Source organism: Petaurus breviceps, unplaced genomic scaffold (genome assembly GCF_028583685.1).
Source record: "Petaurus breviceps papuanus isolate PSGF00001 unplaced genomic scaffold, PetGlider_PUasm1.0 90903, whole genome shotgun sequence".
NCBI lineage: Eukaryota > Metazoa > Chordata > Mammalia > Diprotodontia > Petauridae > Petaurus > Petaurus breviceps.
The window spans coordinates 13774638-13799984 of record NW_027187376.1 but is presented as its reverse complement, the minus strand read 5'-3'; the positions used below and the strand labels follow the sequence as shown (position 1 = coordinate 13799984).

General features: G+C 36.7%; 2 protein-coding genes across 3 annotated transcripts in view; one reads left to right on the top strand and one right to left on the bottom strand.

The window, feature by feature from the left end:
* The window catches only part of MDH1B (malate dehydrogenase 1B), a 31030-nt gene extending 29334 nt beyond the window's left edge, over window positions 1-1696 (bottom strand). For both annotated transcript variants that reach the window (XM_069075113.1, XM_069075112.1), the window contains exon 1: window positions 1628-1696. In XM_069075113.1, coding sequence (XP_068931214.1) covers window positions 1628-1649 — 22 coding nt within the window. In that variant the 5' untranslated portion in view covers window positions 1650-1696. The remainder of the gene's footprint in view (window positions 1-1627) is intronic.
* Window positions 1697-2448: 752 nt separating this feature from the next.
* FASTKD2 (FAST kinase domains 2) overlaps window positions 2449-25347 on the top strand; it is a 36499-nt gene continuing 13600 nt past the window's right edge. Inside the window, exons 1-8 of the mRNA XM_069075273.1 lie at window positions 2449-2605; window positions 7591-8431; window positions 11238-11341; window positions 11964-12072; window positions 12729-12852; window positions 13582-13721; window positions 20228-20400; window positions 23189-23352. Of these exons, the coding sequence (XP_068931374.1) occupies window positions 7676-8431; window positions 11238-11341; window positions 11964-12072; window positions 12729-12852; window positions 13582-13721; window positions 20228-20400; window positions 23189-23352 (1570 nt within the window). The 5' untranslated portion in view covers window positions 2449-2605; window positions 7591-7675. The remainder of the gene's footprint in view (window positions 2606-7590; window positions 8432-11237; window positions 11342-11963; window positions 12073-12728; window positions 12853-13581; window positions 13722-20227; window positions 20401-23188; window positions 23353-25347) is intronic.

The window sequence follows — 25347 nt, the reverse complement described above, 5'->3', positions numbered from 1 at the left end:
AGAGAGAGAGAGAGAGAGAGAGAGAGAGAGAGAGAGAGAGAGAGAGAGAGAGAGAGAGAAGGAGGAGATAGTGATGTTGCTAAAGCAGTAAAATAATTCTTCCTAGAGGAAATGAGACTTTATCTGGGCCTTGAAGAATGACTAGGATTTCAGAAAAGCAGAAAAGGAAAGAGGTAGAGCATAAGCAGGGGGCAGCTAGGTGGTACAATGGATATAGCACTAGGCATGGAGTCAAGTCCCTGGGCAAGTCACTTAACCCTATTTGCCTCAGTTTCCTCATCTGTAAACCGAGCTGGAGAAGGAAAAGGCAAATCACTTCAGTATCTTTGGAAAGAAAACCCCCCAAAGAGTCACAGAGTCAGACATGAATGAAAAGGCTGAACAATAACAATAACACAGCATAAACAATGGCATGGGTATAACACATGAAATATGCTGAGCAAGCCTACTTCGGGGAGGTGAGTTGACTCTCAAATTGTGTAAGGAGTATAGGATAAAATTAGGGACCAAGGAATTAGTACTTGAGGAATCAGGTAATAGGGAGTCATTATCATGGAAGGTTCTTGAGCCTGGTATGATGGAAGTGGTGTTTATTCTAATGTTATTCTAATGGTGGTATTTGAGGCAGACAATAAGTAAGGAGAAAATGGAGTCACGGAGAGCAGCTATAGTAGACAGTGAATATAGAGAAGAATGGATAATTTAACATAAAATTTCTATGAAATAAAAACTGGACTTTGTGACAAATCAAGTAAAAGGATGATAAAGAAGAAAAAGTTGAAAACAATTCCCAGGCTAAAAACCTGGGAAACTAGGGGAAGTGGCTACCACATATGGAATAATTTAGAAAGGCAAATTAGTTTGGGGGCAAAGATCACAAATACAACTCTAGATATAGACTTCTGGTTGTCAGTGAGATGGTTTGACAGCTCAAAATAAAGGACTGAAGCAGAAGAAAGAGGTCTGAAATCTAGAGAGAGATTTGAGGGCTGTGTTGAAGCCATAGGAATGACTTAGAGATCTATCCACTGTCATTTACATAATGAGGAAACTGCAGCACAAAGAGGTGAAATGACTAAGGTCATACAAGTAGTAAGAAGTAGAACTGAGAGGCAAATCTAGGTCTTCCGGAAGAATATTAAATTTGTTTCCTGGCTTTGCCATTCACTCCCTGGGTAAACTTGAGCAAATTATTAAACTTATTTTGGATGTCAATCTCCTCATATGTAAAGTGAGGGTACTGGCTTAGATGACTAGTAAGACTGCTTCTCCCTCTAAATCAAATAAATTCTGACTCAAGAATCTAGAGAGAGAGGAGATGCCAAGATCCCTGGCATACAGAGACAAAAACATGGCTTAAATACAAATGAATGGGTACCGATGGGGAAACTGAGGTTCAGAGAGGTTTTAGCCCGGAGTGGCACAGCTCGCAAGGGGCAGAACAAGGTGGGTCTCTCGAGTCCTTCTCCAAGAACAAGCCGCTGCTTCTCTTTTTTTTTCCGAAGAGAAAGACTTTGAGTCGTCAGACTACAGGCAGAGGGTCAGTGAGATAGGAACTGAGAGATCCCCGAGGAGGCTGCGGGCAGGTGTGTGTGTGAGGGTGGGGAGTGTGTGGGCTGTCACTTACCCGCAATAACGAACTTGGCCATGACCACTCTAGGCAACACAGCCGGGACTGGGGAAGAGTGAGGCTGGAGGAGAGAGACGCGACGTCGTCTCCAAGCAACTGAACGTAGCGAAGCCCTGATTCGTTGCTAAGTTACGGCCTTAGGACACGTTCTAGAAGCCGAGAGCAAATAAACTCTCTGTGTCTCTGTGTGTCGGTCTCTCTTCCTCTCCTCCTCCCTCCTTCTCTCTGTCTCTGTCTGTCTGTCTCTTTCCTTTCTTCCCTCCCACCCCCCAGCCTCTCAGCCCCTGCCTCCCCCTCTCTTCCTCATATTCCCCCGTCTTTCCCCTTCTCTCTGTCTTTCTGTCTTTGTCTCTCGCAAACACACACATTTCCCTGTCCTAGGTCCCTGGTCTTCCTTGCCCTGGTCATTATTGCTGAGATGGCGTCTTTCCCATCAATAAAAAACGCCTTCTTCAAGTGATTTAGATACAAAGAAAACCTAGGTTCGAATCTTCATTCTGCCACTTCATTCAACAAGCAATTTACTAAGCGCCTATTATGCTCCGGGCCATTATGGTAGATGCCTGGGGCCTAAAGGCAGAAGTCAAGAGGTCTCTGCCCTGGAGGAGCTTCCATGCTTTTGGGGGAGCCAGGGAGAGAGAGGAAGATAGTGGCACCGAACAGTAAATACAAAGTGCATACAAAGTCATTTGAAGAGGTGGGGGCGATAATTGCTGCTTGGGTAACTCTGGGCAAGTCACAACACTGCCTCTATGGGACTCAGTTGCCTTTGCTGTAAAATGTAAGAGCTGGATCTTAGGACCACCGAAATCTTTTCCAAAGTTAAATCCCTCGTCAATATTCCCCTTCCGCCGACTTTCTAGTGACGGGTGATTTTTGACCCTCGGAGGATCCCGTAAATCTCGCGATACTCTCCCTACCGGCAAGAGGAAGTGTCATGGTGGCCTCCAGAATCTCTTCGCGTGACAGGCTAAGGTGAGTGGAAGTTGAGCGGTTAAGCTTGGGGTTCCTTCTCCGCGTAGGACAGTGACCAGGTCTTCTTTTGAGACGTGAAGTTCTCTTTCTTTCTGGAGTGGGGAGAGCAGGGGAGGGCAGGGTTTCGCGCTGAACTTTCCCGAAGTGAGCTGGGCTTTCCCCGGGCCCAGCGGACAGAGCCGGAGCTCTCCCCGGGGAAAACTGGCTGGGAACTGCGGGTCCGAGCCGGAGCACGTGCCCCGAGGGGGCCCAGAGCCCCAGGCCGGCACCCCCACCCCCAAAGTGGGGCGGGAAGCGCGGGGCGCAGCTGGCTGGGCCCTCGTGCTTCCCTCCGTCCCACGCGAGTAGCGGGGCTTTCATTCTCCGGCTGGTTCCTTAATCCCCTCCTCCTAATCACCTCCGAGACAGGTCCCGAGCCTTTCCCGCGGTCTTTGCCCATCACCCCTCCTTCTCGAGGCATTTCTCCTTCGAAGGGAGTTTAGGAAACATCCAGGCTTTTGTTACCCTTTTAAACAAACCACAGCGTGCAACAATCACCCCCCGGCCCCCATTTCCTTCACTACACCTGTTAGTCTTAGTATTTCTTGGGTGCCGAATGGCGTGCAGGTTCAGTTTGACCTTTTTGAAACACTTGATGCTATTCATTAACCAGCCTGTCCTCTTAGATGCGGTTTCCTTGTCAGCTTTCACGACATTACTCTCATTTACGTCTCTTCTTTCCATTATCTCTCCTACTGGAACATCATAACTGGTTATTATAGGCTGAGCTCTGTCGTGAGCCCTTCTTTCTCTCTGCACACACTCTCTCTCGGTCATCCCATCAGCTCTCCCACGTTCAGTTACGATCTCCATGCAGATGATTCCCAGATTTTTGCATTTAACCCTAGTCTCTTTTATAAGCTCTAGTCTGGGATCTCCGTTTCCTATGGGACATTCTGAACTGTATGTCCCATAGGCATCTTAAAAGTTAACATTTGCACCACAGAACCCAGCCCAAAATCTGCCTTTCTTCTAAACTCCCCACTTTCTGTTCTGTCTGTAGGATCCTTCTGGTGCAGCAGATTCACACCCTCTGGGCCATCCTCCCCTTTCACCCACTCTCATCCTACATATACAACCAGTTGTAAATTCCCTCTGCGTTCCCCTGGCTAACTGCTAGTTTAAGTCCTGGTTCCTCCCACCGGAATAATCGCCTTGCCTCCTACTCATTGGCTTTGCCTCCTTATGACCTTTCTCTAGTCCTTGCTTGACATTCTTGCCAAAGTGATTAGGTCTGATTAATGTACCAAGTACAGATTCTTGTTTATCGTTTTAATGGGCCTTGATTCTAACTTACCTTCTAGACATGTTACATATTACTCACTTTTACCCACTCAGCAGTACAAGCCAAACTAGTCCTCTTGCTCTTCATCACAGCACACGTGACCTTCCATCCTCTGACAGGTATGTCCCCCATACCTGGAATGTATACCTTGTCGTTTCTAACTCTTAGACCCTTATTTTTTTCAAAGTTCAGTTCCAGGGCCACATCCTACATGAAAGCTTTTGTGATCACCTAAGCTGATAGACCTCCTCAAATTATATTGTATATACTTTGTCTGTACTTACATGTGTCTAAATGCATGTATGTATTTTACTTACACGTGTATATTTTGTCATCTTCTATAGAACATAAGTTCCTTGAGGGCAGGGACTATTTCATGTACCTATCACATTTTCTGGTGTATAGTAGGTACCTAATAAATGCTTGTTTATCCCAAAATACCAATTGAGCTGTCCATTTATTAACTCATTCTTGTTATATAACCTGTCCAACCTTCTTTCTTTTCCAGTCATACACCTATCTTAGATCAGGGTTTCTTAAACCTTTTCCATTCCTGACCACTTTAGTTCTTCTTAAACTTTAGTGGGTCAAGACCCCATAAACCCACAGTTTAAGAACCACTGCCTTCAATGACATTTTCTACATCACTTCTAAGACATCATTAATAATGATTAGGGTTTACATATTCCCATTATCCACTTTCTATTGCTTTTTTGGGTTGATTATGATTTAATTATCTTATATCCAGGGTATGCTGATCAACCAACTGTTTGTCATAATCTGGGAAATAAGCATTTTTAGTACACATTTTTTCTCCAATACAGATAATTATACCAATTTCTTTTGAGCTGCTATGGAATTCAGTGAGGAGGGTTTGTACTTGTTCTGTGACATGATGCAATTAATATCATGTCATCTTTAATTAAGATTTTTAAACCATGCTGTCATGAGGAAATCTTGAAAAGGTTCCTTTATAACAGGGGTTCTTAACAGCGGGGTTGGGGAAATTGTTATTTTGGAAAAAAATATTTTGATAACTATCTTTTTTTTTTTAAAGCAATTGGGGTTAAGTAACTTGCTCAAGGCTACACGGCCAGTTATTATTTCTGGGTGTGGTGCTGAGTATCTCAGCCTGGATTTGATCCAGGTCATCCCGACACTGGAGCCGGTGCTCTTACTCGCTGAGCCACCTGGCCGCCCCTGATAACTATCTTTTGATATAATTGTTTTTCTTTTTTTTTTTTTAAAGCAGTTGGGGTTAAGTAACTTCCTCAAGGTTGGCCAGTTATTTTGTGTGGGTGCCAAGTAAGTATCTGAGGCCAGAACCCATCTCAGGTCTCCCAATTCTGGGACTGGTGCTCTTACTCACTGCGCCACCTGGACGCCCTGTTTTTCTTTTATTTTTTTAATGCAGTTGCATACATTATCCTGAGAAAGGGTCCATAAACTTCACCAGATTGTCAGTGGGGGTTCATAATACAAAAAAGGTTAGGAACCTTTGTGCTACATAGTAGCCAGTTAACAAATGTATTTTAAATTTTCTTTGGATCTTAAACATCGTATCTTCCATGATATTGGTTAAAATATTTGGTAAATATGTATTTCTCAGTTTTATTCTTCATTTGATTTCAGTACTCATCTTCTACTATTACTGCTACTGCTACTGCTGCTACTACTACTGATAATGTTAATGTTTATCCTAATGCTTTGTGACATTGGGTAAGCTGCTTCACTTCTGGATCACATTTTGCTTAAATCTAAAATTAGAGGACTTGGAATAAATGAACATCAGTGTGGTGGTGGGATTAGGGCATCTGAAGTCAGAAAGATGTGAATTCACATTACACCTAAGACTTGATACCTGTGTCATACTCTAACTACGTAACCCTGGGCAAATCACTTAGCCCTTTATGCTTCATTGTTCTCATCAGTAAAATGATCGGGTTGGAATCTATGGACTTAAGATCTCTAAAAATTCCTTGAAGGTATAATATTCTGTGGTTCTGTTATGTACTTAGTTTATATGGAAGCATTTTGTATTTTCTACTTGAAGGAAATCCAAAGATTACCAAAAAAGGTTTGAAAAGCAAAGCCATGTATTTAAAAGTGTTGAAATTCTGTCATAGCTTATGTGAACAGGGCTGTAAATAGCTAAACCAGAATTAAAAGTCCTTATTTCTTGGTTTTACTTGGTAAAACCTGAGGCCTGCTTTGTACTGTACTAGATTTTGTGAAGGATTCAAAAAAGTTTGATAAGTGAACAAAGCCCTCAAACACCTTACAGTCTCTTTGGTGTGGATCATTCTAGCAGTGAAAGAGATGTGTTGACTGTTGTTGCTGAAATATTTAGTAATTAACCAGATTAACAGAGCAGTAAACCCACAAGCTCAAATGCATTGTCACATGTAGTGTTTGTTTTAATTATAGAGTTTTTCTACCTCTCCTAGATTTACTCTTCAAAGGTTTGAACCATATTCTTTTTTTGGACATGTCACTTAACTTTCTTAGTACCTTGTGGATAGGGACTTCATTTTACTTATCTTTTTTATCTGTTTCTATACTTGCAAATGCATTAAGTGCTATAGATGCTCATTGTTTTCTGAATGAAGTAATTCCGGGCATGTGATGTATTAGAAGAGTGGATTTGGAGTCAGAAGACCTAGGTTCAAATACTATTTTTGCTACTTATTATATGAATTTGAGAAAATTATTTAACCTTTTGAGCTGCAATTTCTTAATCTGCAGAGTGAAGGGGTTGGACAAGATGATTATAAGGTCTTTGTTGGCTCTAAATCTTGTGATCCTAGTCTTTGATGAATTTTCTTCCGTTAGTTATCAGGCTGCCTTACAGTAGATCCTGCTATGCTTGAACTAGCTAGTTGTCTTTATCATTGTTTTCATTAAAGAAAACAGTTCAGTTTACTGTTAAAAATGTTTCTTTCTCAGAGAAATTCTCACTGAATGCAGATTTCAGTTAAAAATCCAGTTTTCTCTCATTTGGTTTGGTGGTAGTATTTTGAATCTTTAAATTCAAGAGAATATGAAAGATTGATTTTGCTATCTTGTAGTTATACAAACATAACTACCATAGTACTTTGTCAGTTTTCAGCAAACAAATTAATGATAACAAGCATCATCCATTGAAGTCCTGTTCTCATGCCTTATGTTAGCATGGAAGTAACCTTATGTTTATGAAGATTGTGCTGCCAGTAAAGCTTTAGCCTACCAAACTAGAAATACATAAAATAAAAATCTAGGGATGGGTTTTGCATTTATCCAAGGGATTCCTCTTCTAATACAGTTGAGAAAGGCTCGTTACCAGAAGGCTGGCCACTGGTGAATACCTTTTTTTAACCACAGCAGCTCCTGAAGATGATCTACTATGACAGGAGAAGTTGCTACCCCTATAGGTAAAGTACCTGAGCTGATGGAATAGCAGGTTTATTGAAATAATACTAAAATATTTTAAAAGAGAAGGATGCTTGTATTCAAGGAATGTACAGAAGCCTAGATAAAGGATTACATTGTCTGTATTCTTTTAATGGAAGTATTTAATGATTGAAGAGGATATTCTAGGTATGTCTCAGTCTGATTTAACAATGTATTTTCTGTTTGTGTATTTCTTTGAAAACTTTCCTAATCTATTCTATTTTATTTTTAGAGGGAAAATAATGAACCTCTTCTGATTTGACTGTGAGAAGTTATGGCTGTTGGTGATTTTTCAGGAAATCTTAAAGCATAGCAAGATGAATAAAAAAACAAGTTCTTTTTTATGGAACTTCAGACAATCGAATCTAAACATTTGCCCATTTGGTTTCTCAAGCATTAGAACAATGATGAAGGGAGACCCTTTGGAGCTTCATAAATCAAAAATTACCTACCAAAATAGCATATTAAAAAATTGTCTTTTCTTTGACTCTCTTCAAAAACCTCAATCATCTGTTAGATTTTTCTGTCAAGGTACGTTAGTTTTTCAGTTGGAAGGCAATAAAATCCAAAAAAGAAGACTGAACACGTTAACATCAACTTCATTTGGCAAACTCCTACACCCTAGACGACTGTCTTTTGACTCACAGTGCTTTCTTGTGTCAGATACAACACCTCAACTTGCTGTTGATGAGCTGAAGAAAATGATGGTCCCTACTGAAAATGATCTCTCCCCAAAGGAAAAGCAGTTAGACTTTGTCAAACAAAAGCACCTCATTAATCATTGTAATTCTATGAGTGATGTATTGGACATATTTTCAAAGTTTTCTATGTTTTCCAGCTGTACCTATTTTATAACTATGTGGAAAATTGCTAAAAATATGTCTGAAGACCAGAAGCGCTTTGAAAGACAGTTGCTTTATGAACATCCTGCTTTTAATCAGCTCTGTTACCAAGTAATGAAAGAAGCTAAGATTGTAAAGCTTCAACAGTTGATGTTCACTCTGTATGCTTTGATCAAGATCGGAATCCCTCAGAACACTTATCTAGTTCAGGTCTTGCTGAGGGTAGTGCAGGTAAGACAAACAGGAAGTGAAATCCTTACATGTGTAGCCTAGCAAACATGTCTTTTTTTCCCCCTCAGTACTTTTGGGAAAGGCTCTCTGGACAATGGGATGTTACTGTCTTTTATACTTAAACACAATTAATGTATGTTGCAAGAATGTCCTTTAATCCTGTGGTATGGAAACTTTTTTTTTTAAACTAAATTCTATCTTGACTACTAAATATGCCTATCTTTACTACTAAAACCTTGTAACTGGTTGATCTTTCTTAATCCAATTTTTAGTTGCAATACAGAAAGCAAGGGGAGAAAGGTAAGCAGAGCAGGGTAGGGGATTTACAGGGTAGGAATGTATGAAAAGGAATATTGCTGGGTATGTGAATCAACAATGATTAAGTTCCTAATACATGTCAGGCACTGTGTTAATGCTTAGGATACAAATACAATGACTGAAACAATCCCTATTTGGAAGAATGCTCACATTCTAAGGGAGTATACAAGTACATATATAAATATATAGAATAAATACAAAGTAATTTTCTGCCAGGTGATTTGGAAGGGGAGGGGACCAGGAAAGACTTCATATAGAAAGTGATACTTGAGCTGTGTCTTGGAAGAACAGTGAGATTCCAGTATGCAAAGGTGATGAGTGAATGCATTCTGGGCCTACAGGGTAGGCAGTGCAGAGACATGGAAACAAATGGTGGAGTGTTATGTGGAACAGAGAAAGCTGGGAATAGCATATCGTAAGACTGGAAAGATAGTTTGGTGTGTAATTGTGAAAGGCTTCAAAAACTAAATAGAGGAGATTGTATTTTATCCTAAAGATAATTGAGAGGCTATAGGAGAAGCACACACAAAAAATAGCCCTGTCATGGATTACACTAGGATTCGTATAGGTGATTTTCCTTATCAGGTCAGTGAAACAGCCTACGATACAGCAAATCAAAGAAAGGAATGTCGATTAAAATTAAATGTTGTGAGCTAAACTATTCGCTCTATTAACTATTATGAGAGAAAACTCCATTATTCAAAAATTCAAGTGATGGTTTTGGGAAAGTAACTTAAAGTTTTATTTGGTGCAGGTGCCCAGAACTTGAATATATAGGTTTTAACAGAAGACTTTCTTTGAAGATATAGATGCAGATGATAAAAACTATAATTATTGGAACTATGGATACTAATGAAATTCTTTTGAACAAATGGTGGTTACTTGATCATTCCTTAAAACTCTTTCATACCAAAATTAGCATCCTAGATTCTTGAGGGAGCATCAGGATGGGTCGTAATATTATTCAAATTGTACATTTTAAAACTATACAAAGATTTCCTAAACAAAACATTTAATTCTACCTCTTGGTGGCTCTGCAATTTTAACTTGGGCTAAAATTAGACTTCTTTCAATTAGGTATTTTATTCATATAAGCATAATGAACTTGAAAAAAAAATCTTGAGATTGATCTTTCAAGATTGTGCTTTTTAGCTACAAATAATCAATTCTCATTGGTTTTAAAGCTATTGTAGTCTACTTTGGCCTCTAGAGTCCCATTACATTTGAGATTGTCTTCTCTGTATGGGAAAGTAGGGAGTGCCAGTTAGATCTATGTAGTCTTCAGTTTGAAAAAAAAATACATATACATACAGACATATATTCCAATGAGTTAAAGTTGGTTTTTTGTTTTTGTTAGGTTTTTTTTTTTTTTTTTGTTTTGGGTTTTTTTTTTTTTTTTTATGTTCCTCCTGCTGCTTGTTTTGGTATGGGGGATTTTATGTGAGATATTTTTCCTTTGTGGAATAGAGAGGAGCTCCTAAGGTACTTCTTCCTTGCCTTGGCAGATCCCCTACCCCAACCATGTTTTTTCTCATCTCTGGTTGTCTTGTTCTCAATCTCTTCCTGAAGAGTTAAATCTTAAAAAACAAACAAAAACCTCCCATCTTATACCTTGCCAGGACCCCCAGATATACTCCAACAAGACTGGTCTGTTAGATCCCTTGCAAAAGTATCATTATTGCTCTGTCTTATCTTCCCTGAGATAACTTATAGTGTGATTTGCAGCCTCTACTCCCTCACAATATTTTGTTGGTGTGTGTATATGTCTTCTCCCTCCTGTGAGCCTTAGATCTTTTCATCTTCCTTCTGCATATGTATCTTTTCTACCTGCTTAGTATGTTTGAGTGTGGTTTACTATTAAAAGCTATTAAGTTACTAATGTCAAACAGTTATCTAATTGAGCTAATTATCATTTTGATGAACAGTGAATATGAGTTGTTAGGTACATTCTGCAAAGGCATACTAAAGCTAAAATTTGTTTGGATTAGTGTAACACTCTTACTATTAGATCATCAGGCTTCCATCAGCTCTAGCTTAAATATATCTTTGGAAAGCTGGAGTTGATGGAAGCCTGATGATTTAGCAGTAAATGTGTGTGTGTGTGTGTGTGTGTGTGTGTGTGTGTGTTGTAAATCTCTGTGACTGTTCTGGTCTGTTTCAGTTACTGATCTTTATAATGTGATCTGAGTTATCAAGAAAAGGTCATATGTTAATTCTAATATGTAAGAAGAAAAAGAAATATGAAATAAATTCACAAAATAAAAATTAGTAATTTTTTAAAAAGTTTTATCAGTTGAAAGGAGTAAGCATCACTTACCTAGAAAATTTTTATATGAAATTTATGAGAAATATATCATTCTCTGAAGATGATGGATACATTTTTGCTATTCATAATTATTAAAATATTGATTCAGTTCATAAGTTGGGGTAAGATGAACTAAAATAGAATATTTAGCCATAATCTTTTTATGTCAATATGTTTCAATAGGAGCGTATCAATGAATGTGATGAGACATGTCTTTCAGTTTTATCTCGTACCTTAGAAGCCATGGAGGAAAGCAAAAATGTGGATGCCCTTCGGGCAGGATTGCGGTAAGGAGACATCTCTGGAGTCTTCTCTTCAAAGAATTTCTTTCTTGCAATTAAATTAATTTAGTTCAACACATACTTATGAAGTAGACACTGTGTACTAGGCACTGTGCCATCAGGAACCTGTTGCATTTGTAGTACATTTATTCATAAATAAAAGTTTCAGTCCAATTTAACATCTTGACCCTGGATTGAAAAAAAAAAAACCCTTACATCATCATTATTTACATTAGGATTGCTGTCAAAAGGAAATGGTAATGTTGAGAGTCAAATTAAATTCTAAATATTCTACTAATATATATTTTAAAAGGACGATATCCTTTTACTAAGCCACCGTTAGGCCAATCACATTGATGTTTCATTTCTTTATTCTTCTAGAGTCTTTATCTTTGTGGTTCCCATTCATTGTAGCACAGTAGAATGTGGCCAATGTATGAGTCTGAAGACATTGGTTCTTGTTCCATGTCTGTCACTAACTGTGGTGCCAATCATTACTTAATTTACCTCTGAGGGCCTCATTTTTCTTATCTGTAAAATGAGGGATAAGAAGAGACATCATAATTTCTAAGTATGATTACCAGATCTAAAACTCTGCAATTCTAAGATTTATTTTCTTTTATAATAGGCTATTAGTTGATAAACAAATTTGGACAATAGAACACATCTTCACTCTACAAACCATGATGAAATGTATTGGAAAAGATGCCCCATACCCTCTTAAAAAGAAAATAGAGGTAAAGGAAGAAAAAGAAGCTAAATTTGACTTGTTTCTTTTGGGTGTTTGCAAAAAAAAAGGTGCTTGTCACTAAAGTCAATTCCTTTCTGAACAGTAAGTAACTAACTTGGTGAATGATTAAATTAGATATTATTTTTCCACAAGGAATGCTGATAAATGGAACAAGGACTAATAAGACCCTTTTTCTGCTGTCCTAAACAAACGAATTTCTTGTAATGTTTGTTTTACTCCTGTCTAGACTGCTAAGATTGAACTTTGCTAAAGCTTTGGGTAGCTAGTTACTTAAAGACTCTGAACATATGTGAATACACATGTAGCAGAAGTGGGGGCTCTTTCTGCTCAGTGGTCCTTCCAAGGTTGGTGTTACTCCTTTTATATCAATTTATAGTAAACTTCAGTAGCAAAGACTTCACTAGAATAATGAGATCTTGTGGGGATTAGCTCTATCTTCATGTATTTGCTAGCGTCATTGATACAAGAGCCAGTTTGTATTGAATATGGATTGCTATAATCTTATTCAAACTCCTTTTTCACTCTATTTCTTGAAATAGAAAGAAAACTAAAAAAGTTGTAGGAAAAAACTAAGAAAAATTAAATTTTTGTTATTACTTTTATTTGATATAAATAGAGGAATTCAACTTTACTTTCTTTCAGGTAAAAGCCTTGAAAGAATTAGATAAATTTTCTCCTGTAAATAGCCAGCACATGTTTGGTGCCCTGGCTGCACTGAACCACCGTTCTCTCCTACTCCTGAATAAATGCAGTAAAATGGTCGCTGGTAAGTGACCTTTTCCCATTCATTATGCCCATGTGTATCAGCAATGCCATATTCACAATGCCTATAGAGATTACAAATATGCTGATATAATTATCCATCACAAAATATGTCAGGTTTGCCATTTGGGGAAATAAACTAGAAAATTTATTAAGATACCAAAAGACTGAGTCCCAAAACCAGAAAGTGAAAGCCATCAGAGTAGTTATGACATTGGCACAGGTAGATAAAGTAGAAAGCACCCACATTTTCAAGCCTTTAAAACAGAACAGGCTACCTCAGGCAAAGGTCCTCCTCTCCCCACTCACAGCAACCACCCAGCGTCCTGGAAGAGCGCTCCCAGCAGCTCCGGCCCCTGGCAGTGCTCAGCCGGAGTCCTAACTCAAAAAAAAAAAAAAAAAAAGGCAACTGCCACCAACTGCCAACCGCAGGACCGTTAGCTCGGCTTTTTTTTCTCTTGCTCTGCTATGTCAGCACGTCCATGGGGCATGGGAGATCTTTAAATCCCATAACCCTTACACCATGTCCCTGAAATGATGCCTGGTTCAAGTTTAGGGCCTTTGTTTGAGGAATGTTTGGAGGTGTTCTTGTCATAGTTATAAATAGTTTCAATGTTGATGGCAAATTTTACTGGTTTGGAGGGCTTTTTATTTCAAGTATATACATTTCACTGGCACTTGAATTCTGTAATCAGACTGCGTTCTTTTTTCTTTCTTAACCTCTTTCTGACAGCTAATATCCATGGATGTCCTTTCTGGATGTTGATGAGCATCCTGCAGTCCTGTAGGGATCTCCAGTACCAAAACCTGAATCTCTTTACAGCAATTGCTGACTATGTAACTACAACTTTTGATATGTGGAAAATGAAACAAGTGAGTGTTCATAACTGACTTTACAGGATAAACCTGGTAATAGTGACTCATTCTCTGCATTGTGCTTCTTGAATTTCTGATGTTGCGACATCATAAAGCTTGAAATGCCAGACAGAATGCCTTTAAGTGGTTCTTGATGCACCATTGTCTTTTACAATGTCTGAGTCTAAAAAAGTCAAGATAACATCATACACGGGTATTTATGATTCTGTTTATTTTTTTTAAGTCATCTTTGGTGGCTTGCATAGGTATTTAATGCTGTAGCTGCGATTCTACTTACTTTGGTCAAATTAAGCCAAATTAAGATACCTTTACAATGAGTTCATTTTGAAAAATATAATTTAGTTAGGTGTTCAGGTAACTGCAGGAGAAATATAGTTTCTTTTACTTAAAACTTGATTTAACTCCCAAAGTTCGGTTCTTTTTTTTTTTAAATCTCACTTTAAGGACATTAATGGAGTAAGAATTTCCCTCTGAAATACAGAAGTAGGTAAATGTTAAAACTTTTTATAACCTTTCTATTTTTTTTTTCGATGGCCTTTGTGGGAAGAGAGCAAGTGATGAAACATTATACATTGAGATTGAATCTAAAAAAAATTCATGAGGTGGGTGAGTAAAGTGCTGGCCCCGGAGTCAGCAGGACCCAAGTTCGGTTCCGGCCTCAGACACTTAACACCCACACAAAAACGACTAGCCGTGTAACCTTGGGTAAGTTACTTAACCCCAATTGCCCTCCAAAAAGGCAAAAAAAAAATTCATATAATAAAGAAGAGGGGCAAAGAAAGAAATGTGAAATACACTGGGAAATGTGTTTTCATCATAGGAATTTAACTCTGCTCTCACTTTTAGAGATTTATGCCATTCCCAGAAGGTATACCTCTTAAATTCTTAGAGAAAAGGAATCTCAGAAGAGGAAATTGAGACATTCCCTTGTGTGTAACAGTTCAGACAGAAGCTAGAGTTGACTTGTTTTTTGTTTTTGTTTTTGTTTTTTTGCTCTTTGGACGGGGGAAGGCAGAGCAGTTGGGGTTAAGTAATTTGCCCAAGGTCACATGGCTAGTAAGTGTTAAGTGTCTGTGGCCAGTCTTGACTTCAGGTCCTCCTGACTCCAGGGCCAGTGCTGTATTCACTGCGCCACATAGCTGCCCCTAGAGTTGACTTGTTTATTGTTGAAACATTTTCCAAAACTGTATTTTTTATGTATATTTTATATATTTGTATATTTACATATATTTTCTGAAAAGCAAAAGAGAGACAGAGACCTTTATTCTAAGGTGATTTATATTTTCACTGATACGGTAACTATTTTATGCCTTTATTTTCCATCAGCAAAAAGTTGTCTACTACCCTTAAGTCTGTAGAGGGGGTTATATTTCAAGAATGAATGAACCTAAGATGTTTTGAGTTGAGAGGATTCAAGAGAAACAGGATCAGGAACCAGGATCCTTACTTATCTTACAAAAACAAAAACCATATTAAAGAGAAACACCAAAAAGAATAGAAGGAACTAAAAAAAAGTCCTACATACACAATGGAATAATTTTGGAAATAAAATTCCTATTGTAGGGAGCTTTAAAAGTCATTCTGAGTATGCAAAGAAACTTATTAAAATAGTATTGCTCTTTGACCCAGAAAATGAAGGAAGGAAGGAAATAAGTCTTTATTAAGTACCTGACATGCACTCAAATATTACTCACAACAATTCTGGGAGGTAAGTGCTGTTATTATCCTCATTTCACTGTTAAGGAAACTGAGGCGTACAGAAGTTAAATGACTGGACCAGCTTCACATAGCTAGTAAGTGTCTGAGGCTGGATACACCAAATATCTATAGTAATACTTCTTGTAAGCAAAATGCTGAAGCAAAGTAGATATCCATAGCTTAGAGAATTGCTAAATAAGTTGTCGTATGTACATTAACAAAATTTTACTGTGCTATAAGAAATGATGAATATGATAAATGTAGAGAAGCATGGGAATAATAGATTATAGTAAAATAATTAGAACCAGGAAAACAGTACACAAAGTGAATACAACAATATAAATGATAGAATGATAATTTTTTAAAAATGAGTGAATGCTCTGAAATTATGCTACACTTAACCCAAAAGAAGAAGTATGAGAAGGCTTCCTTGTCCTTTGCAGTGTTAGGGAACTATGGATGCAAAACACTGACTATGTCAGACTTTTTCCCTGTACTGTTTATTTTACAGAACTGTTTTCCCTTCCTCTTTTCTTTGTTATAAAGGATGGCACTTGGGAGGCATGACATTCAGAAGTGTAGATTAGTGATGTCAGACTGGATCTTGTGGGTAACATTGACATAGGAAAGCTCAAATTAACATCATCGGTGTTGTGATATTTTTATTTATTTTGTGAAACATTTCCCAGTTACATTTTGGGCACTAGAACACCATACCCAACAAAATTTGTTTTAGCAGAATAACAGAAATAGAAGAAAAGATCAAGCTGAGGATTTTGTCATTTTATCCTAGAGGCAATAGGGAACCATTGAAGATTTTTTAATAGAATAGTGACGTGATCAAATTTGTGTTTTGGGAATATGAGTTTAGCAGTTTTGTTGAGAGAGAGTAAGAAAGGAGTGAACTTGAAATCTGGGAGATTGATTTTGAGGCTAATTTATAGTGATAATAGAAGCAATGAGGGACTTTTACTAGGGCAATGACTATGTAAATACAAAAAAGAGGATTTATAAGAGAAACAGTGCAGAGAAAGAATCAACATGACTTTGCAGCTGATTAAATATGAGGGAGAGGAAATAAAAATCAAGTGTGAATCAAAAAAGGGTGAACCAACTAAAAGTTTTAAATGAGGAAAGGACAGTTGAATAATTAAAAATCTTGTAGACTATTGAATTGACCAAAATACCAGAATCAATAAAGATGAAAAAAGGAAACCAGAGAAGATGAAACCTTTAAGATACCCTGAGAAAATAAGTGACCAAAGAAATTTAGCTAAAATTGGAAATACTAAAAAAGTCAGAACACTAATTAAAAGAAGAGACAAGGTAAGTCAACAAGTAAACAAGAATTTATTAATTTTTTTTAATTATGGAAAATTCTTTTTTTTTTTTTTTTGGAGAGGGGAAGGTAGGGCAATTGGGATTAAGTGACTTGCCCAAGGTCACATGGCTAGGTTTTTTGGGTTAGGTGTCTAAGGTCAGATTTGAACTCAGGTCCTCCTGACTCCAGGGCCAGTGCTCTATTCACTGCACCACCTAACCACCCCAAAAATTATTTTTATTCCTGTGTTTTAAAAATGTGTTTTATTTTTCTCCCAATTACATAACAAAACAATTTTTTAACTTTTAAAAAAAAATTTTTTGAGTTCCAAATTCTATCCCTCCCTGAAATGGTAAGCGATCAGATATAGGTTATACATGTACAAATATGTAAAACATTTCCATATTAGTCATTTTATACAAGAAGAATCAAAAGAAAAACAATGAAAGAAAGTGAAAAATAGCATTCTTCAGTGCTTTCTCTAGAGGGGCGTAGTATGCTTCATCATAGTCCTTTGAGATTTTCTTAGATCATTATATTGCTGAAAATAGCTAAGTTATTTATAGTTCTTCATTGAATGATATTGCTGTTACTCTGTATAATATTCTCCTGATTCTACTCACTTCACTCAGTATCATTTCATGTAAGTCTCTCCAAGTTTTTCTAAAATCATCCTGCTTTTTCATTTCTTATAGCACAATAACATTCCATTACAGTCATATACCACAGCTTGTGTAGCTATTCCTTAATTGATGGTCATCCCTTTCCTATTCTTAGCTGTGGCAAAAAGAGCCGCTATAAATATTTTTGTACAATTAGTTCTTTCTCCCCCGCCCTCTCTTTTTTTTTTTTATGTCTTTTGGAATATAGACCTAGTAATGGTATTGTTGAATCAAAGGGTATGCACAGTTTTATAACCCTTTGTGCAAAGTTCCAAATTGCTCTCCAGAATAGTTGGATTAGTTCACAACTTCAACAACAGTGCATTAGTGTCTTAATTTTCCCACTTCCCCTCCAACATTTGTCATTTTCCTTTTCTGTCATATTAGTCAATCTGATAGGTATGAGGTGGTACCACAGAGTTGTTTTAATTTGCATTTCTCTAATAAATAGTGATTTAGAGCATTTTTTCATGTGACTATAGATAGCTTTGATTTCTTCCCCTGAAAACTGCCTGACCATATCCTTTGACCATTTTTCAATTAGGGAATGACTTGTGTTCTTATAAATTTGACTCATTTTTCTATATATTTGAGAAATGAAGGCTTTATCAGAGATACTTGCTATAAATTTTTTTTCCAAATTTTCTGTTTTCCTTCTAATTTTGGTTGCATTGGTTTTGTTTGTGCAAAACCTTTTTGATTTTATATAATCAAAATGATCAGTTTTACATTTTGTAGTGCCCTCTATATCTTGTTTGGTCTTAAATTCTTCCCTTATGCTCTCCTAATTTATTTATGGTATCACCCTTTATGTCTAAAACTTGTACCCATTTTGACCTTATCTTGGTATTTGGTATGAAATGTTGGTCTATACCTAGTTTCTGCCATACTTTTTTCCAGTTTTCTCAGCAGTTTTTGTCAAACAATGAGTTTTTATCCCCAAAGCTTAGATCTTTGGGTTTATCAAACACTAAATTACTATGGTCATTTATTGGATTGTATTGTGTATCTAGTCTATTCCACTGATCTACCACTCTATTTCTTAGCCAGTACTAGATTGTTTTGATAATTACCACTTTAATTTACAGTTTGAGATTCAGTACAGCAAGGCTACCTTCTTTCACTGATTCCCATAATAATTCTTGACTTTTTGTTCTTCCAGGAGAATTTTGTTATGATTTTTTTCTAGCTGTATAAGATAATTTTTTGGTAGTTTGATTGGTATGGCATGTTCATTTTTATTCTATTGGTTTGGCTTACCCATAAGCAATTAATAATTTTTTAAGTTGTTTAGATCTGACTTTATTTGTATAAAAAGTGTTTTGTAATTGTATTCATATAGTTCCTGGGTTGTCTTGGCAGGTAGACATCCAAGTATTTTATATTTTCTACAGTTATTTTAAATGGAATTTTTCTTTCTGTCTCTTGCTGTGGATTTTGTTGGCAATATATTGAAATGCTGATGATTTATGTGGGTTTATTTTGTATCCTGCAACTTTGCTAGAGTTGTTAATTATTTCAACTAGTTTTTTTAGCTGATTGTCTAAGTGTACCATCATATCATTTGCAAACTTGCCAGAAGTTAAGAGAGAATGTGTAAGGAAGTAAATCACATATATAATATTTATGTACACTTTCCAGTGGAACTGAAGTCAAAGATCATGTACAGGCAGTTTGATGAAAGAAGAAATATAAACAGTAACCAGTGGAAAAGAAGCTCAAGCTCCTTTATAATCAGAAAAAGGCAAATCAAGATAACCTTATATTATCTTCTACTCACTAAAGTACCATTTTATAGAACCATATGGCAGTTTATGAGTCGCAAAATTGATCATACTCTTTTGTTAATTATTCCATTGCTATGACCACTCTAAAAACATTTTCATAAAAAGGAAATGAGAACCTAGTTGTAAAAAAATATTTCTAGGTATTCTATTTGTAATAGCTATTAAAAAAATAACCTCTATGACCAAAAAATTGGAGAATAGCTGAATAAATTGTAGAATTTTAATCAGATGTTATGGTCCTGAAAAAAATAATTATAAAATGTGAAAGGAAATAGGAAAAAACCTGATAATGTGGAATTAGAAAAAGCAGGACTATAAGTATTTTTAAAAAATGGAATAAAAGGAAAGAAGACAAGGCTAAAGATTACCTAAAGATACCTAAGACAAGGCTAAAGATACCTAAGCATTGCTTAGGTCTAGAAGGGGACAAATAGCAAAAGCATTTTCTTTCCTTTTTTATGATTTGTTAATATAAAAACTCTTAACTTTCAGAGCAGTCCTGCTTATTTGTGATTCCTTACATTTCTAAAGATGCTCTATTTACCTTTTTTTTATTTTAATAACCATATCCTCTTCTTTTTCTTACCTCAGTTGAAAGGAGTAATTGAAACAACCCTTAGATAAAAATCAGGAACCCCAAGTTGGCTATGTACAAAAATATATGTTTCATTCTAGACTTTAAGTTCATAGCCTCTTGATCAGTAGGTAGAGAGGGTGTTTCTTCACTTGTCCTTTGAGACTATGGGTAGTCATTGCACTGATCAGAGTTCTCAAGTCTTTCTAAGTTTGTCTTTATAATGTTACTGGTACTGTGTAAATTGTTCTCCTAGTTCTGCTCACTTCATACAGGTCTTTTCAAGGTTTCTCTGAACCCATGCCTTTCATCATTACTTCAGTCACATTCATATATCATAGTTTGTTCAACCATTTGCCAGTTGATGAACACTCCCTACTTCTGTTTCTTTGCAGTAACAACAAAAGACTGTTGATTAAATCCTTTGAGATTTTTATCAGTGTTTCTGTTTCTCTCTTTAGGTTCTTTCTCTTCTAAATGTTTTTGAGGCCTTGAGATTTAGACATATTGGTTTGATGGACTTGTTTCTTAAGAAAGTGTTGGACATATCTCAGTCTCTAAATCAGAAAGATATTTTATGTATTCTTCGTATATATGCCTCTCTTAACCATGTCAATGAATGTGAGAACCAACAGTAAGTACTATTTTTTAATTAATGAATTTAATTTAGGTTATTTCTACAAGATTCTTTATGTTGATTTGTGGTATTCAATAATATATTTGTGAATTTCAAGGTAGGTTTTTACTTTCTCGAATCTTCAGGATTATGAGAAGTACTGTGTTACTAGGCTTGAAGTCAGGACAATGAGGGTTCTAATTCTGATTCAGGTGTTAGTTAGCTGCATGGCCATGGACTTCTTTTTTTGGCAGTGCAATTGGGGTTAAGTGACTTGCTCAAGGTTACACAGCAAGTAAGTCTTTTTGAACTCGGGTCCTCCTGACTCCAGGACAAGCGCTGTATTTACTGCGCCACCTAGCAGCCCCAACCATGGACTTCAAAGAACCTTTCTGAACTTTATCTTCCTCATCTGTAAAAAAAAACCTGTATTACATACTTTGAGTTCTTTTGAGACTCAGTTGAAATAATTTAGGTAAAATGGTTTATGAATTGTAAAGTGCAGTCTAAATGCCAGTTAGTTCTTGTTCATGTAATACTTCTTCAGTTAATACCATCTGCCTTACCATCCTATTCATTACACTTTTCAGCTCAAAGGGTGAGTGTTAACTTTAGTTGTTGATATTGGCCCCACACTGTAGTTGGATTCTATGAACATGAGCCCTCTTTGCCTCTACCCCTTGACTTCTCTCTACTTTCCTATTCATAGTTTTACTTCTCTCTTTTGCATTCTGGTCTTGTGCCCTAAGTCCATGAGGCTCATCGGCACATCTGCTGCATGCTGGCTTAGTCTTACTTGCATACCTCACTTTGGGTCAGATTGAACCTCGCCAGCCAGGCATGTGAGCTTTCCTCGTACCTGGATAGTAGAAGATGAAATAAATGGGTGTGTAGTCATTGAACTGCTTCAGTTGATGACAGAAGGGAGTTAAGGCACTAGTCAAATCTGGTAATAATGGTTTGGATATAGACCAGTCTAGTCAGTTAAACATCTAGGATGAAGAGCAGTAGTGAGGATGTGAAAGCATCATCCTGTTTTTTTTTCCTTTTATACAGCTCAGAAAAATATATGTGTTAGATAAATCTTTTCTATAGAGTAAGTACAGTGTAAGAAAAGCTTCACATAGTAATTGAGATTTGAACTGGGCTTTGAGGAATGGGTAGATTATAAGTAGGGTAGAGAAGAGAGAGAGGGAGAGGTAGGTATTGTATGGTGGAGTAACAGTTTGAGCATGCGTCCCCTTTTCTTTCTCAGCTACCATACCAGGTCCTTATCACCTCTAGCCTCTTAATTGGTCTCATTCCTGTTTTGTTTCTTTTTCAATTCATCCTCTACACTAATGCCAAAATAAACTTTTTAAAGTTCAGGTCTGAGGGAAGGCAGGATTATATAGTAAAAATAACTTAGGATTTGGAGTCAGAATACCTGTGTTTGAATCCCAGCTCTATTACTGGGTGACCTTGGGCAAAATCATTTACTCTTTCTGGGCTTTAGTTTCCCTATCTGTAAAATAAGAGGGGTCGAACTAAACAGTTTCTAAGGTCCTTCCTATCTCTAAATGTATTTTCCTAAACCATGTAATTGCTCAAGAAGCTTCAGTGGTTCCTTATTGCCCCTAATACTAAAATCTAAACTCTCCTCACTTTTAGTCTTGTTCTTCTGTACTTTTTCACATACTCTACATTCTAGCCAAAATGGTTAGAAGGAACAGAAGTTCCTTAGTCAGCATTCTATCTCTGTCTTGCACAGACTGTACTGCTTTCTTGGTATACATCCTCTCTTTGCCTTAGAATTCTTAGCTTCCTTCAGCTCTCAACTCTGGCACTCCTTCCTGTGGAAAACCTTTTCTGTTCTCCCTCATTGTTGGTGCTCACTGCTTCCTTAACTTATATTTATTTACCTGTGTAAATGTTAGGTAGAATACAAGCTTCTTGAGGGGAGGGGCTGCTTTTCATTTTGTCTTGCGTTTCCTTTTTGCCTAGTACTCAGCACAAGACCTTGTATATAGTGGCTCCTTAATAAATGCTTGTTAAACTGAATTGAGTCAAAAGACACCAAGGTAGTATTGCACAGGGTATTTTCAGGGACTGTGAACATCATGATTTGGGTGTCATAAAATGACACAAATAGGGAAGGAGAAGAGATAAGGCTCAATCATTTTTGAACACTTACACAGATATACACATGTGTATATGTTTATGTATATATGTATGTATGTGTGTACACACACCCAAAAAGTTTTCACGAAATTCTTTTGTTTTAGTCCATAAAAGGTTCAGATTTCCATCTTGCTTTTTTTAGAAACCAAAAATTAAAAAAAAAGTAGTCTCACAGATTAATATATAAATAAAAAAGTTTCATTTGTCCACAGATTTTTACTAGACCTCAGTTTTCATCTCTGCCCTCCTTTCACTCTCACTTCCTATTCAACCATCTTTTCCAGCTCTTAAAACCTCTATGCTCACTTAAATACCTGTAGGGAGGAGCATAACTTCCATCTCTGGATGACTGGAGCATGCCTATAATTCCGTCCAACATTAGGAACCAGCCATATTAAGTAGATCCAGTGAGTATGAAGAGTAATAACTGGGAACTGGTAGATATGTTATGTTTTGAAATACCACATGTGCTTTGGGCCACATCACTGTACACACCCCAGAGAGAGAGATTTACCTGCTTGCATTCATGATTTCTATTTTGCCATTTCTTTGAGCTTAAAAAAAGTGACTATGGAGTTTCTTTGACTTTATTATGGTGGTTTTATTTCTTTTTTATTTCTGATTATAGTCTTTCCTTTCTTCAAAGGTTCTTACAGGTTATCACAAGTGCTTTGAATACTTACCTTCCAAAAATTTCATCTTCAAACCTGTTGAAGGCAATGTACTGGTTTTGTGTGTTGAAACATTTCCCTCAGGAGCTTTTTAATCAACTTTTCCAAGAAAATATCATCAATGAGTTGCTGATACCAGGTATTAAATTATTATAAGATAGAAGTATGATAGTAATGTGCTTATATCTCCAAAGCAATCATAACTCTCTTAGTGTCTTCAGTTTTCAGTATAGAATAATTAAGCTAGTTTAATTTGTAGACACTAGTAAAATTCATGAGTTGGTCTTGAAGTATTGACTACCAACTTGATTGGTGGATGATTGGTGGATTGAAGTCCACTACTAACTTGCTGAAATGCCTTTAATGATAACTTTGGTAATTATGTTAAGATTTCTCCAGCAGAGTATTATGAGCATAATCATAATTTCTTCTTTTATTTATATTTAAACTACAAACATCTAAACATTAATTTATGTGTACTTTGCACAAGAAGTTTCTGTGTCAGTGTTGACTTAAGCTTTTAATTGTGGAATGCATATTATAAGAGTTCGTTTATTAATGATTTCTTAGAGCCTATTATTAAAATACATCCAGCTAGAAAAATAAACCAAACTATTATCTTTAAACTTAAATATAAATAGCAATTATGAATTTGGTATTGACTAAGTGACATTGGTTAAATCATATGGTTTTTAAGCCTTCTGTTGTTAGGTAGGACTAAGTGATTTGAACCTCAAAGATCCAGAGAGGGCTAACTGAGGAAGTGGAGGTCTGCCCCCAAACTCAGAGGACCCAGGGTGAAGCCTAGCAAGACTCAACCACTCCCCTCAAAAGTACCCTGGAACAAAACTCCAAGGCAAGAACTAAAGCTGCTAAGTAAAATCAAAGGAAAAAAAAAAACATTAAACAATATCAAAAGTTAATGCAAATCTAGAGTTCTCCTAAAAGAATAAAAGTGTAACTCCATAACAATTTCAATCAGTGACACAAAGAAAAAAATAGATTCTCTGCAGGGAATATACGAATACCTAGAAGAAATAAAGAAAAAGATTAAAAATGAAATAAAAGCATGAAGAAAGAATTGGAAAAAAAATAAGTAGCTTAGTAAAGAAAGTTGGGAGACCTTACCCAAACGATGGAGTCCCAGAGAACTGGAACCAACAGAAAAGGAAATCAATGACTCAGTAAGAGAGTAAGAAATATTAAAGCAATTAAAAGACTAAAAAGTAGAAAAATAGCAATTAATATTAAAACATTTGACCTGAAAAACCAGTTTAGGGAAAGATAATTAAGAATCATTGAATTCCCTAAAAACAAAGTTTAACAAAAAATCATGGACAGTATATTTCAGGAAGTCACAAAACAAAAATTCCCAGATCTGTTGGAAGCAGAGGGCAAAATAAATATAGAAAGAATTCATCAATCATATCCTAAAGGGAACCCCAAAAAGAAAAGTACCAGGCTTGTCACATCCAAAATTCAGAGCTTTCACATCAGAGAAAAGTTCTGAAAGAATCTAGAAGGAAACGATTCATTTACCAAAGGGACTACAGTTAGGATCACTCAAAACCTGGCAGTTCGACTATACACATGAGAGGACATCGTAGAATGTAATATTCCAAAAGGGAGAAGATAGAGGCTTATAATCAAAAGCCATTTGTCCTGCCAAGATGAGTATCATGCTGTGGGGGAAATTGAGATTTGATAGAAAGTATTTCTGATGAGAAGACCAGAGCTGAGCAGCAAATTTCAAAAACAAACAGAAGAAGAGTGCAGAGAATCCTAGAGAGATAAAATCCTAATAAAGAAGAAAGTAATTGTCCCTTCAGAACCTTCATGTCTTAAAAGGGCATTGAGAGAGTTAATGTCGACTGGGGGTGGGCTGGTTCTGTTCTGAGGGTTTGAAGAGGAAAAAGAGAAGTGAACAGAGGAATGAGGAAGTATAGCTGAATTTTTCTCTGGAGGTACAGAGAAGAAGAGTATAAAAGCACCGAGGGCAAGATAATGGGATTGTGCCCCAGAGGCAGATGAACCTCACTCTTTTCTGGAACGGACTAAGGAGACTTAAGCACATACACACAGAGTACAGTGTAAGAGTCCATCAGACTCAGAATCCATCAGGAAGTGAATAAGA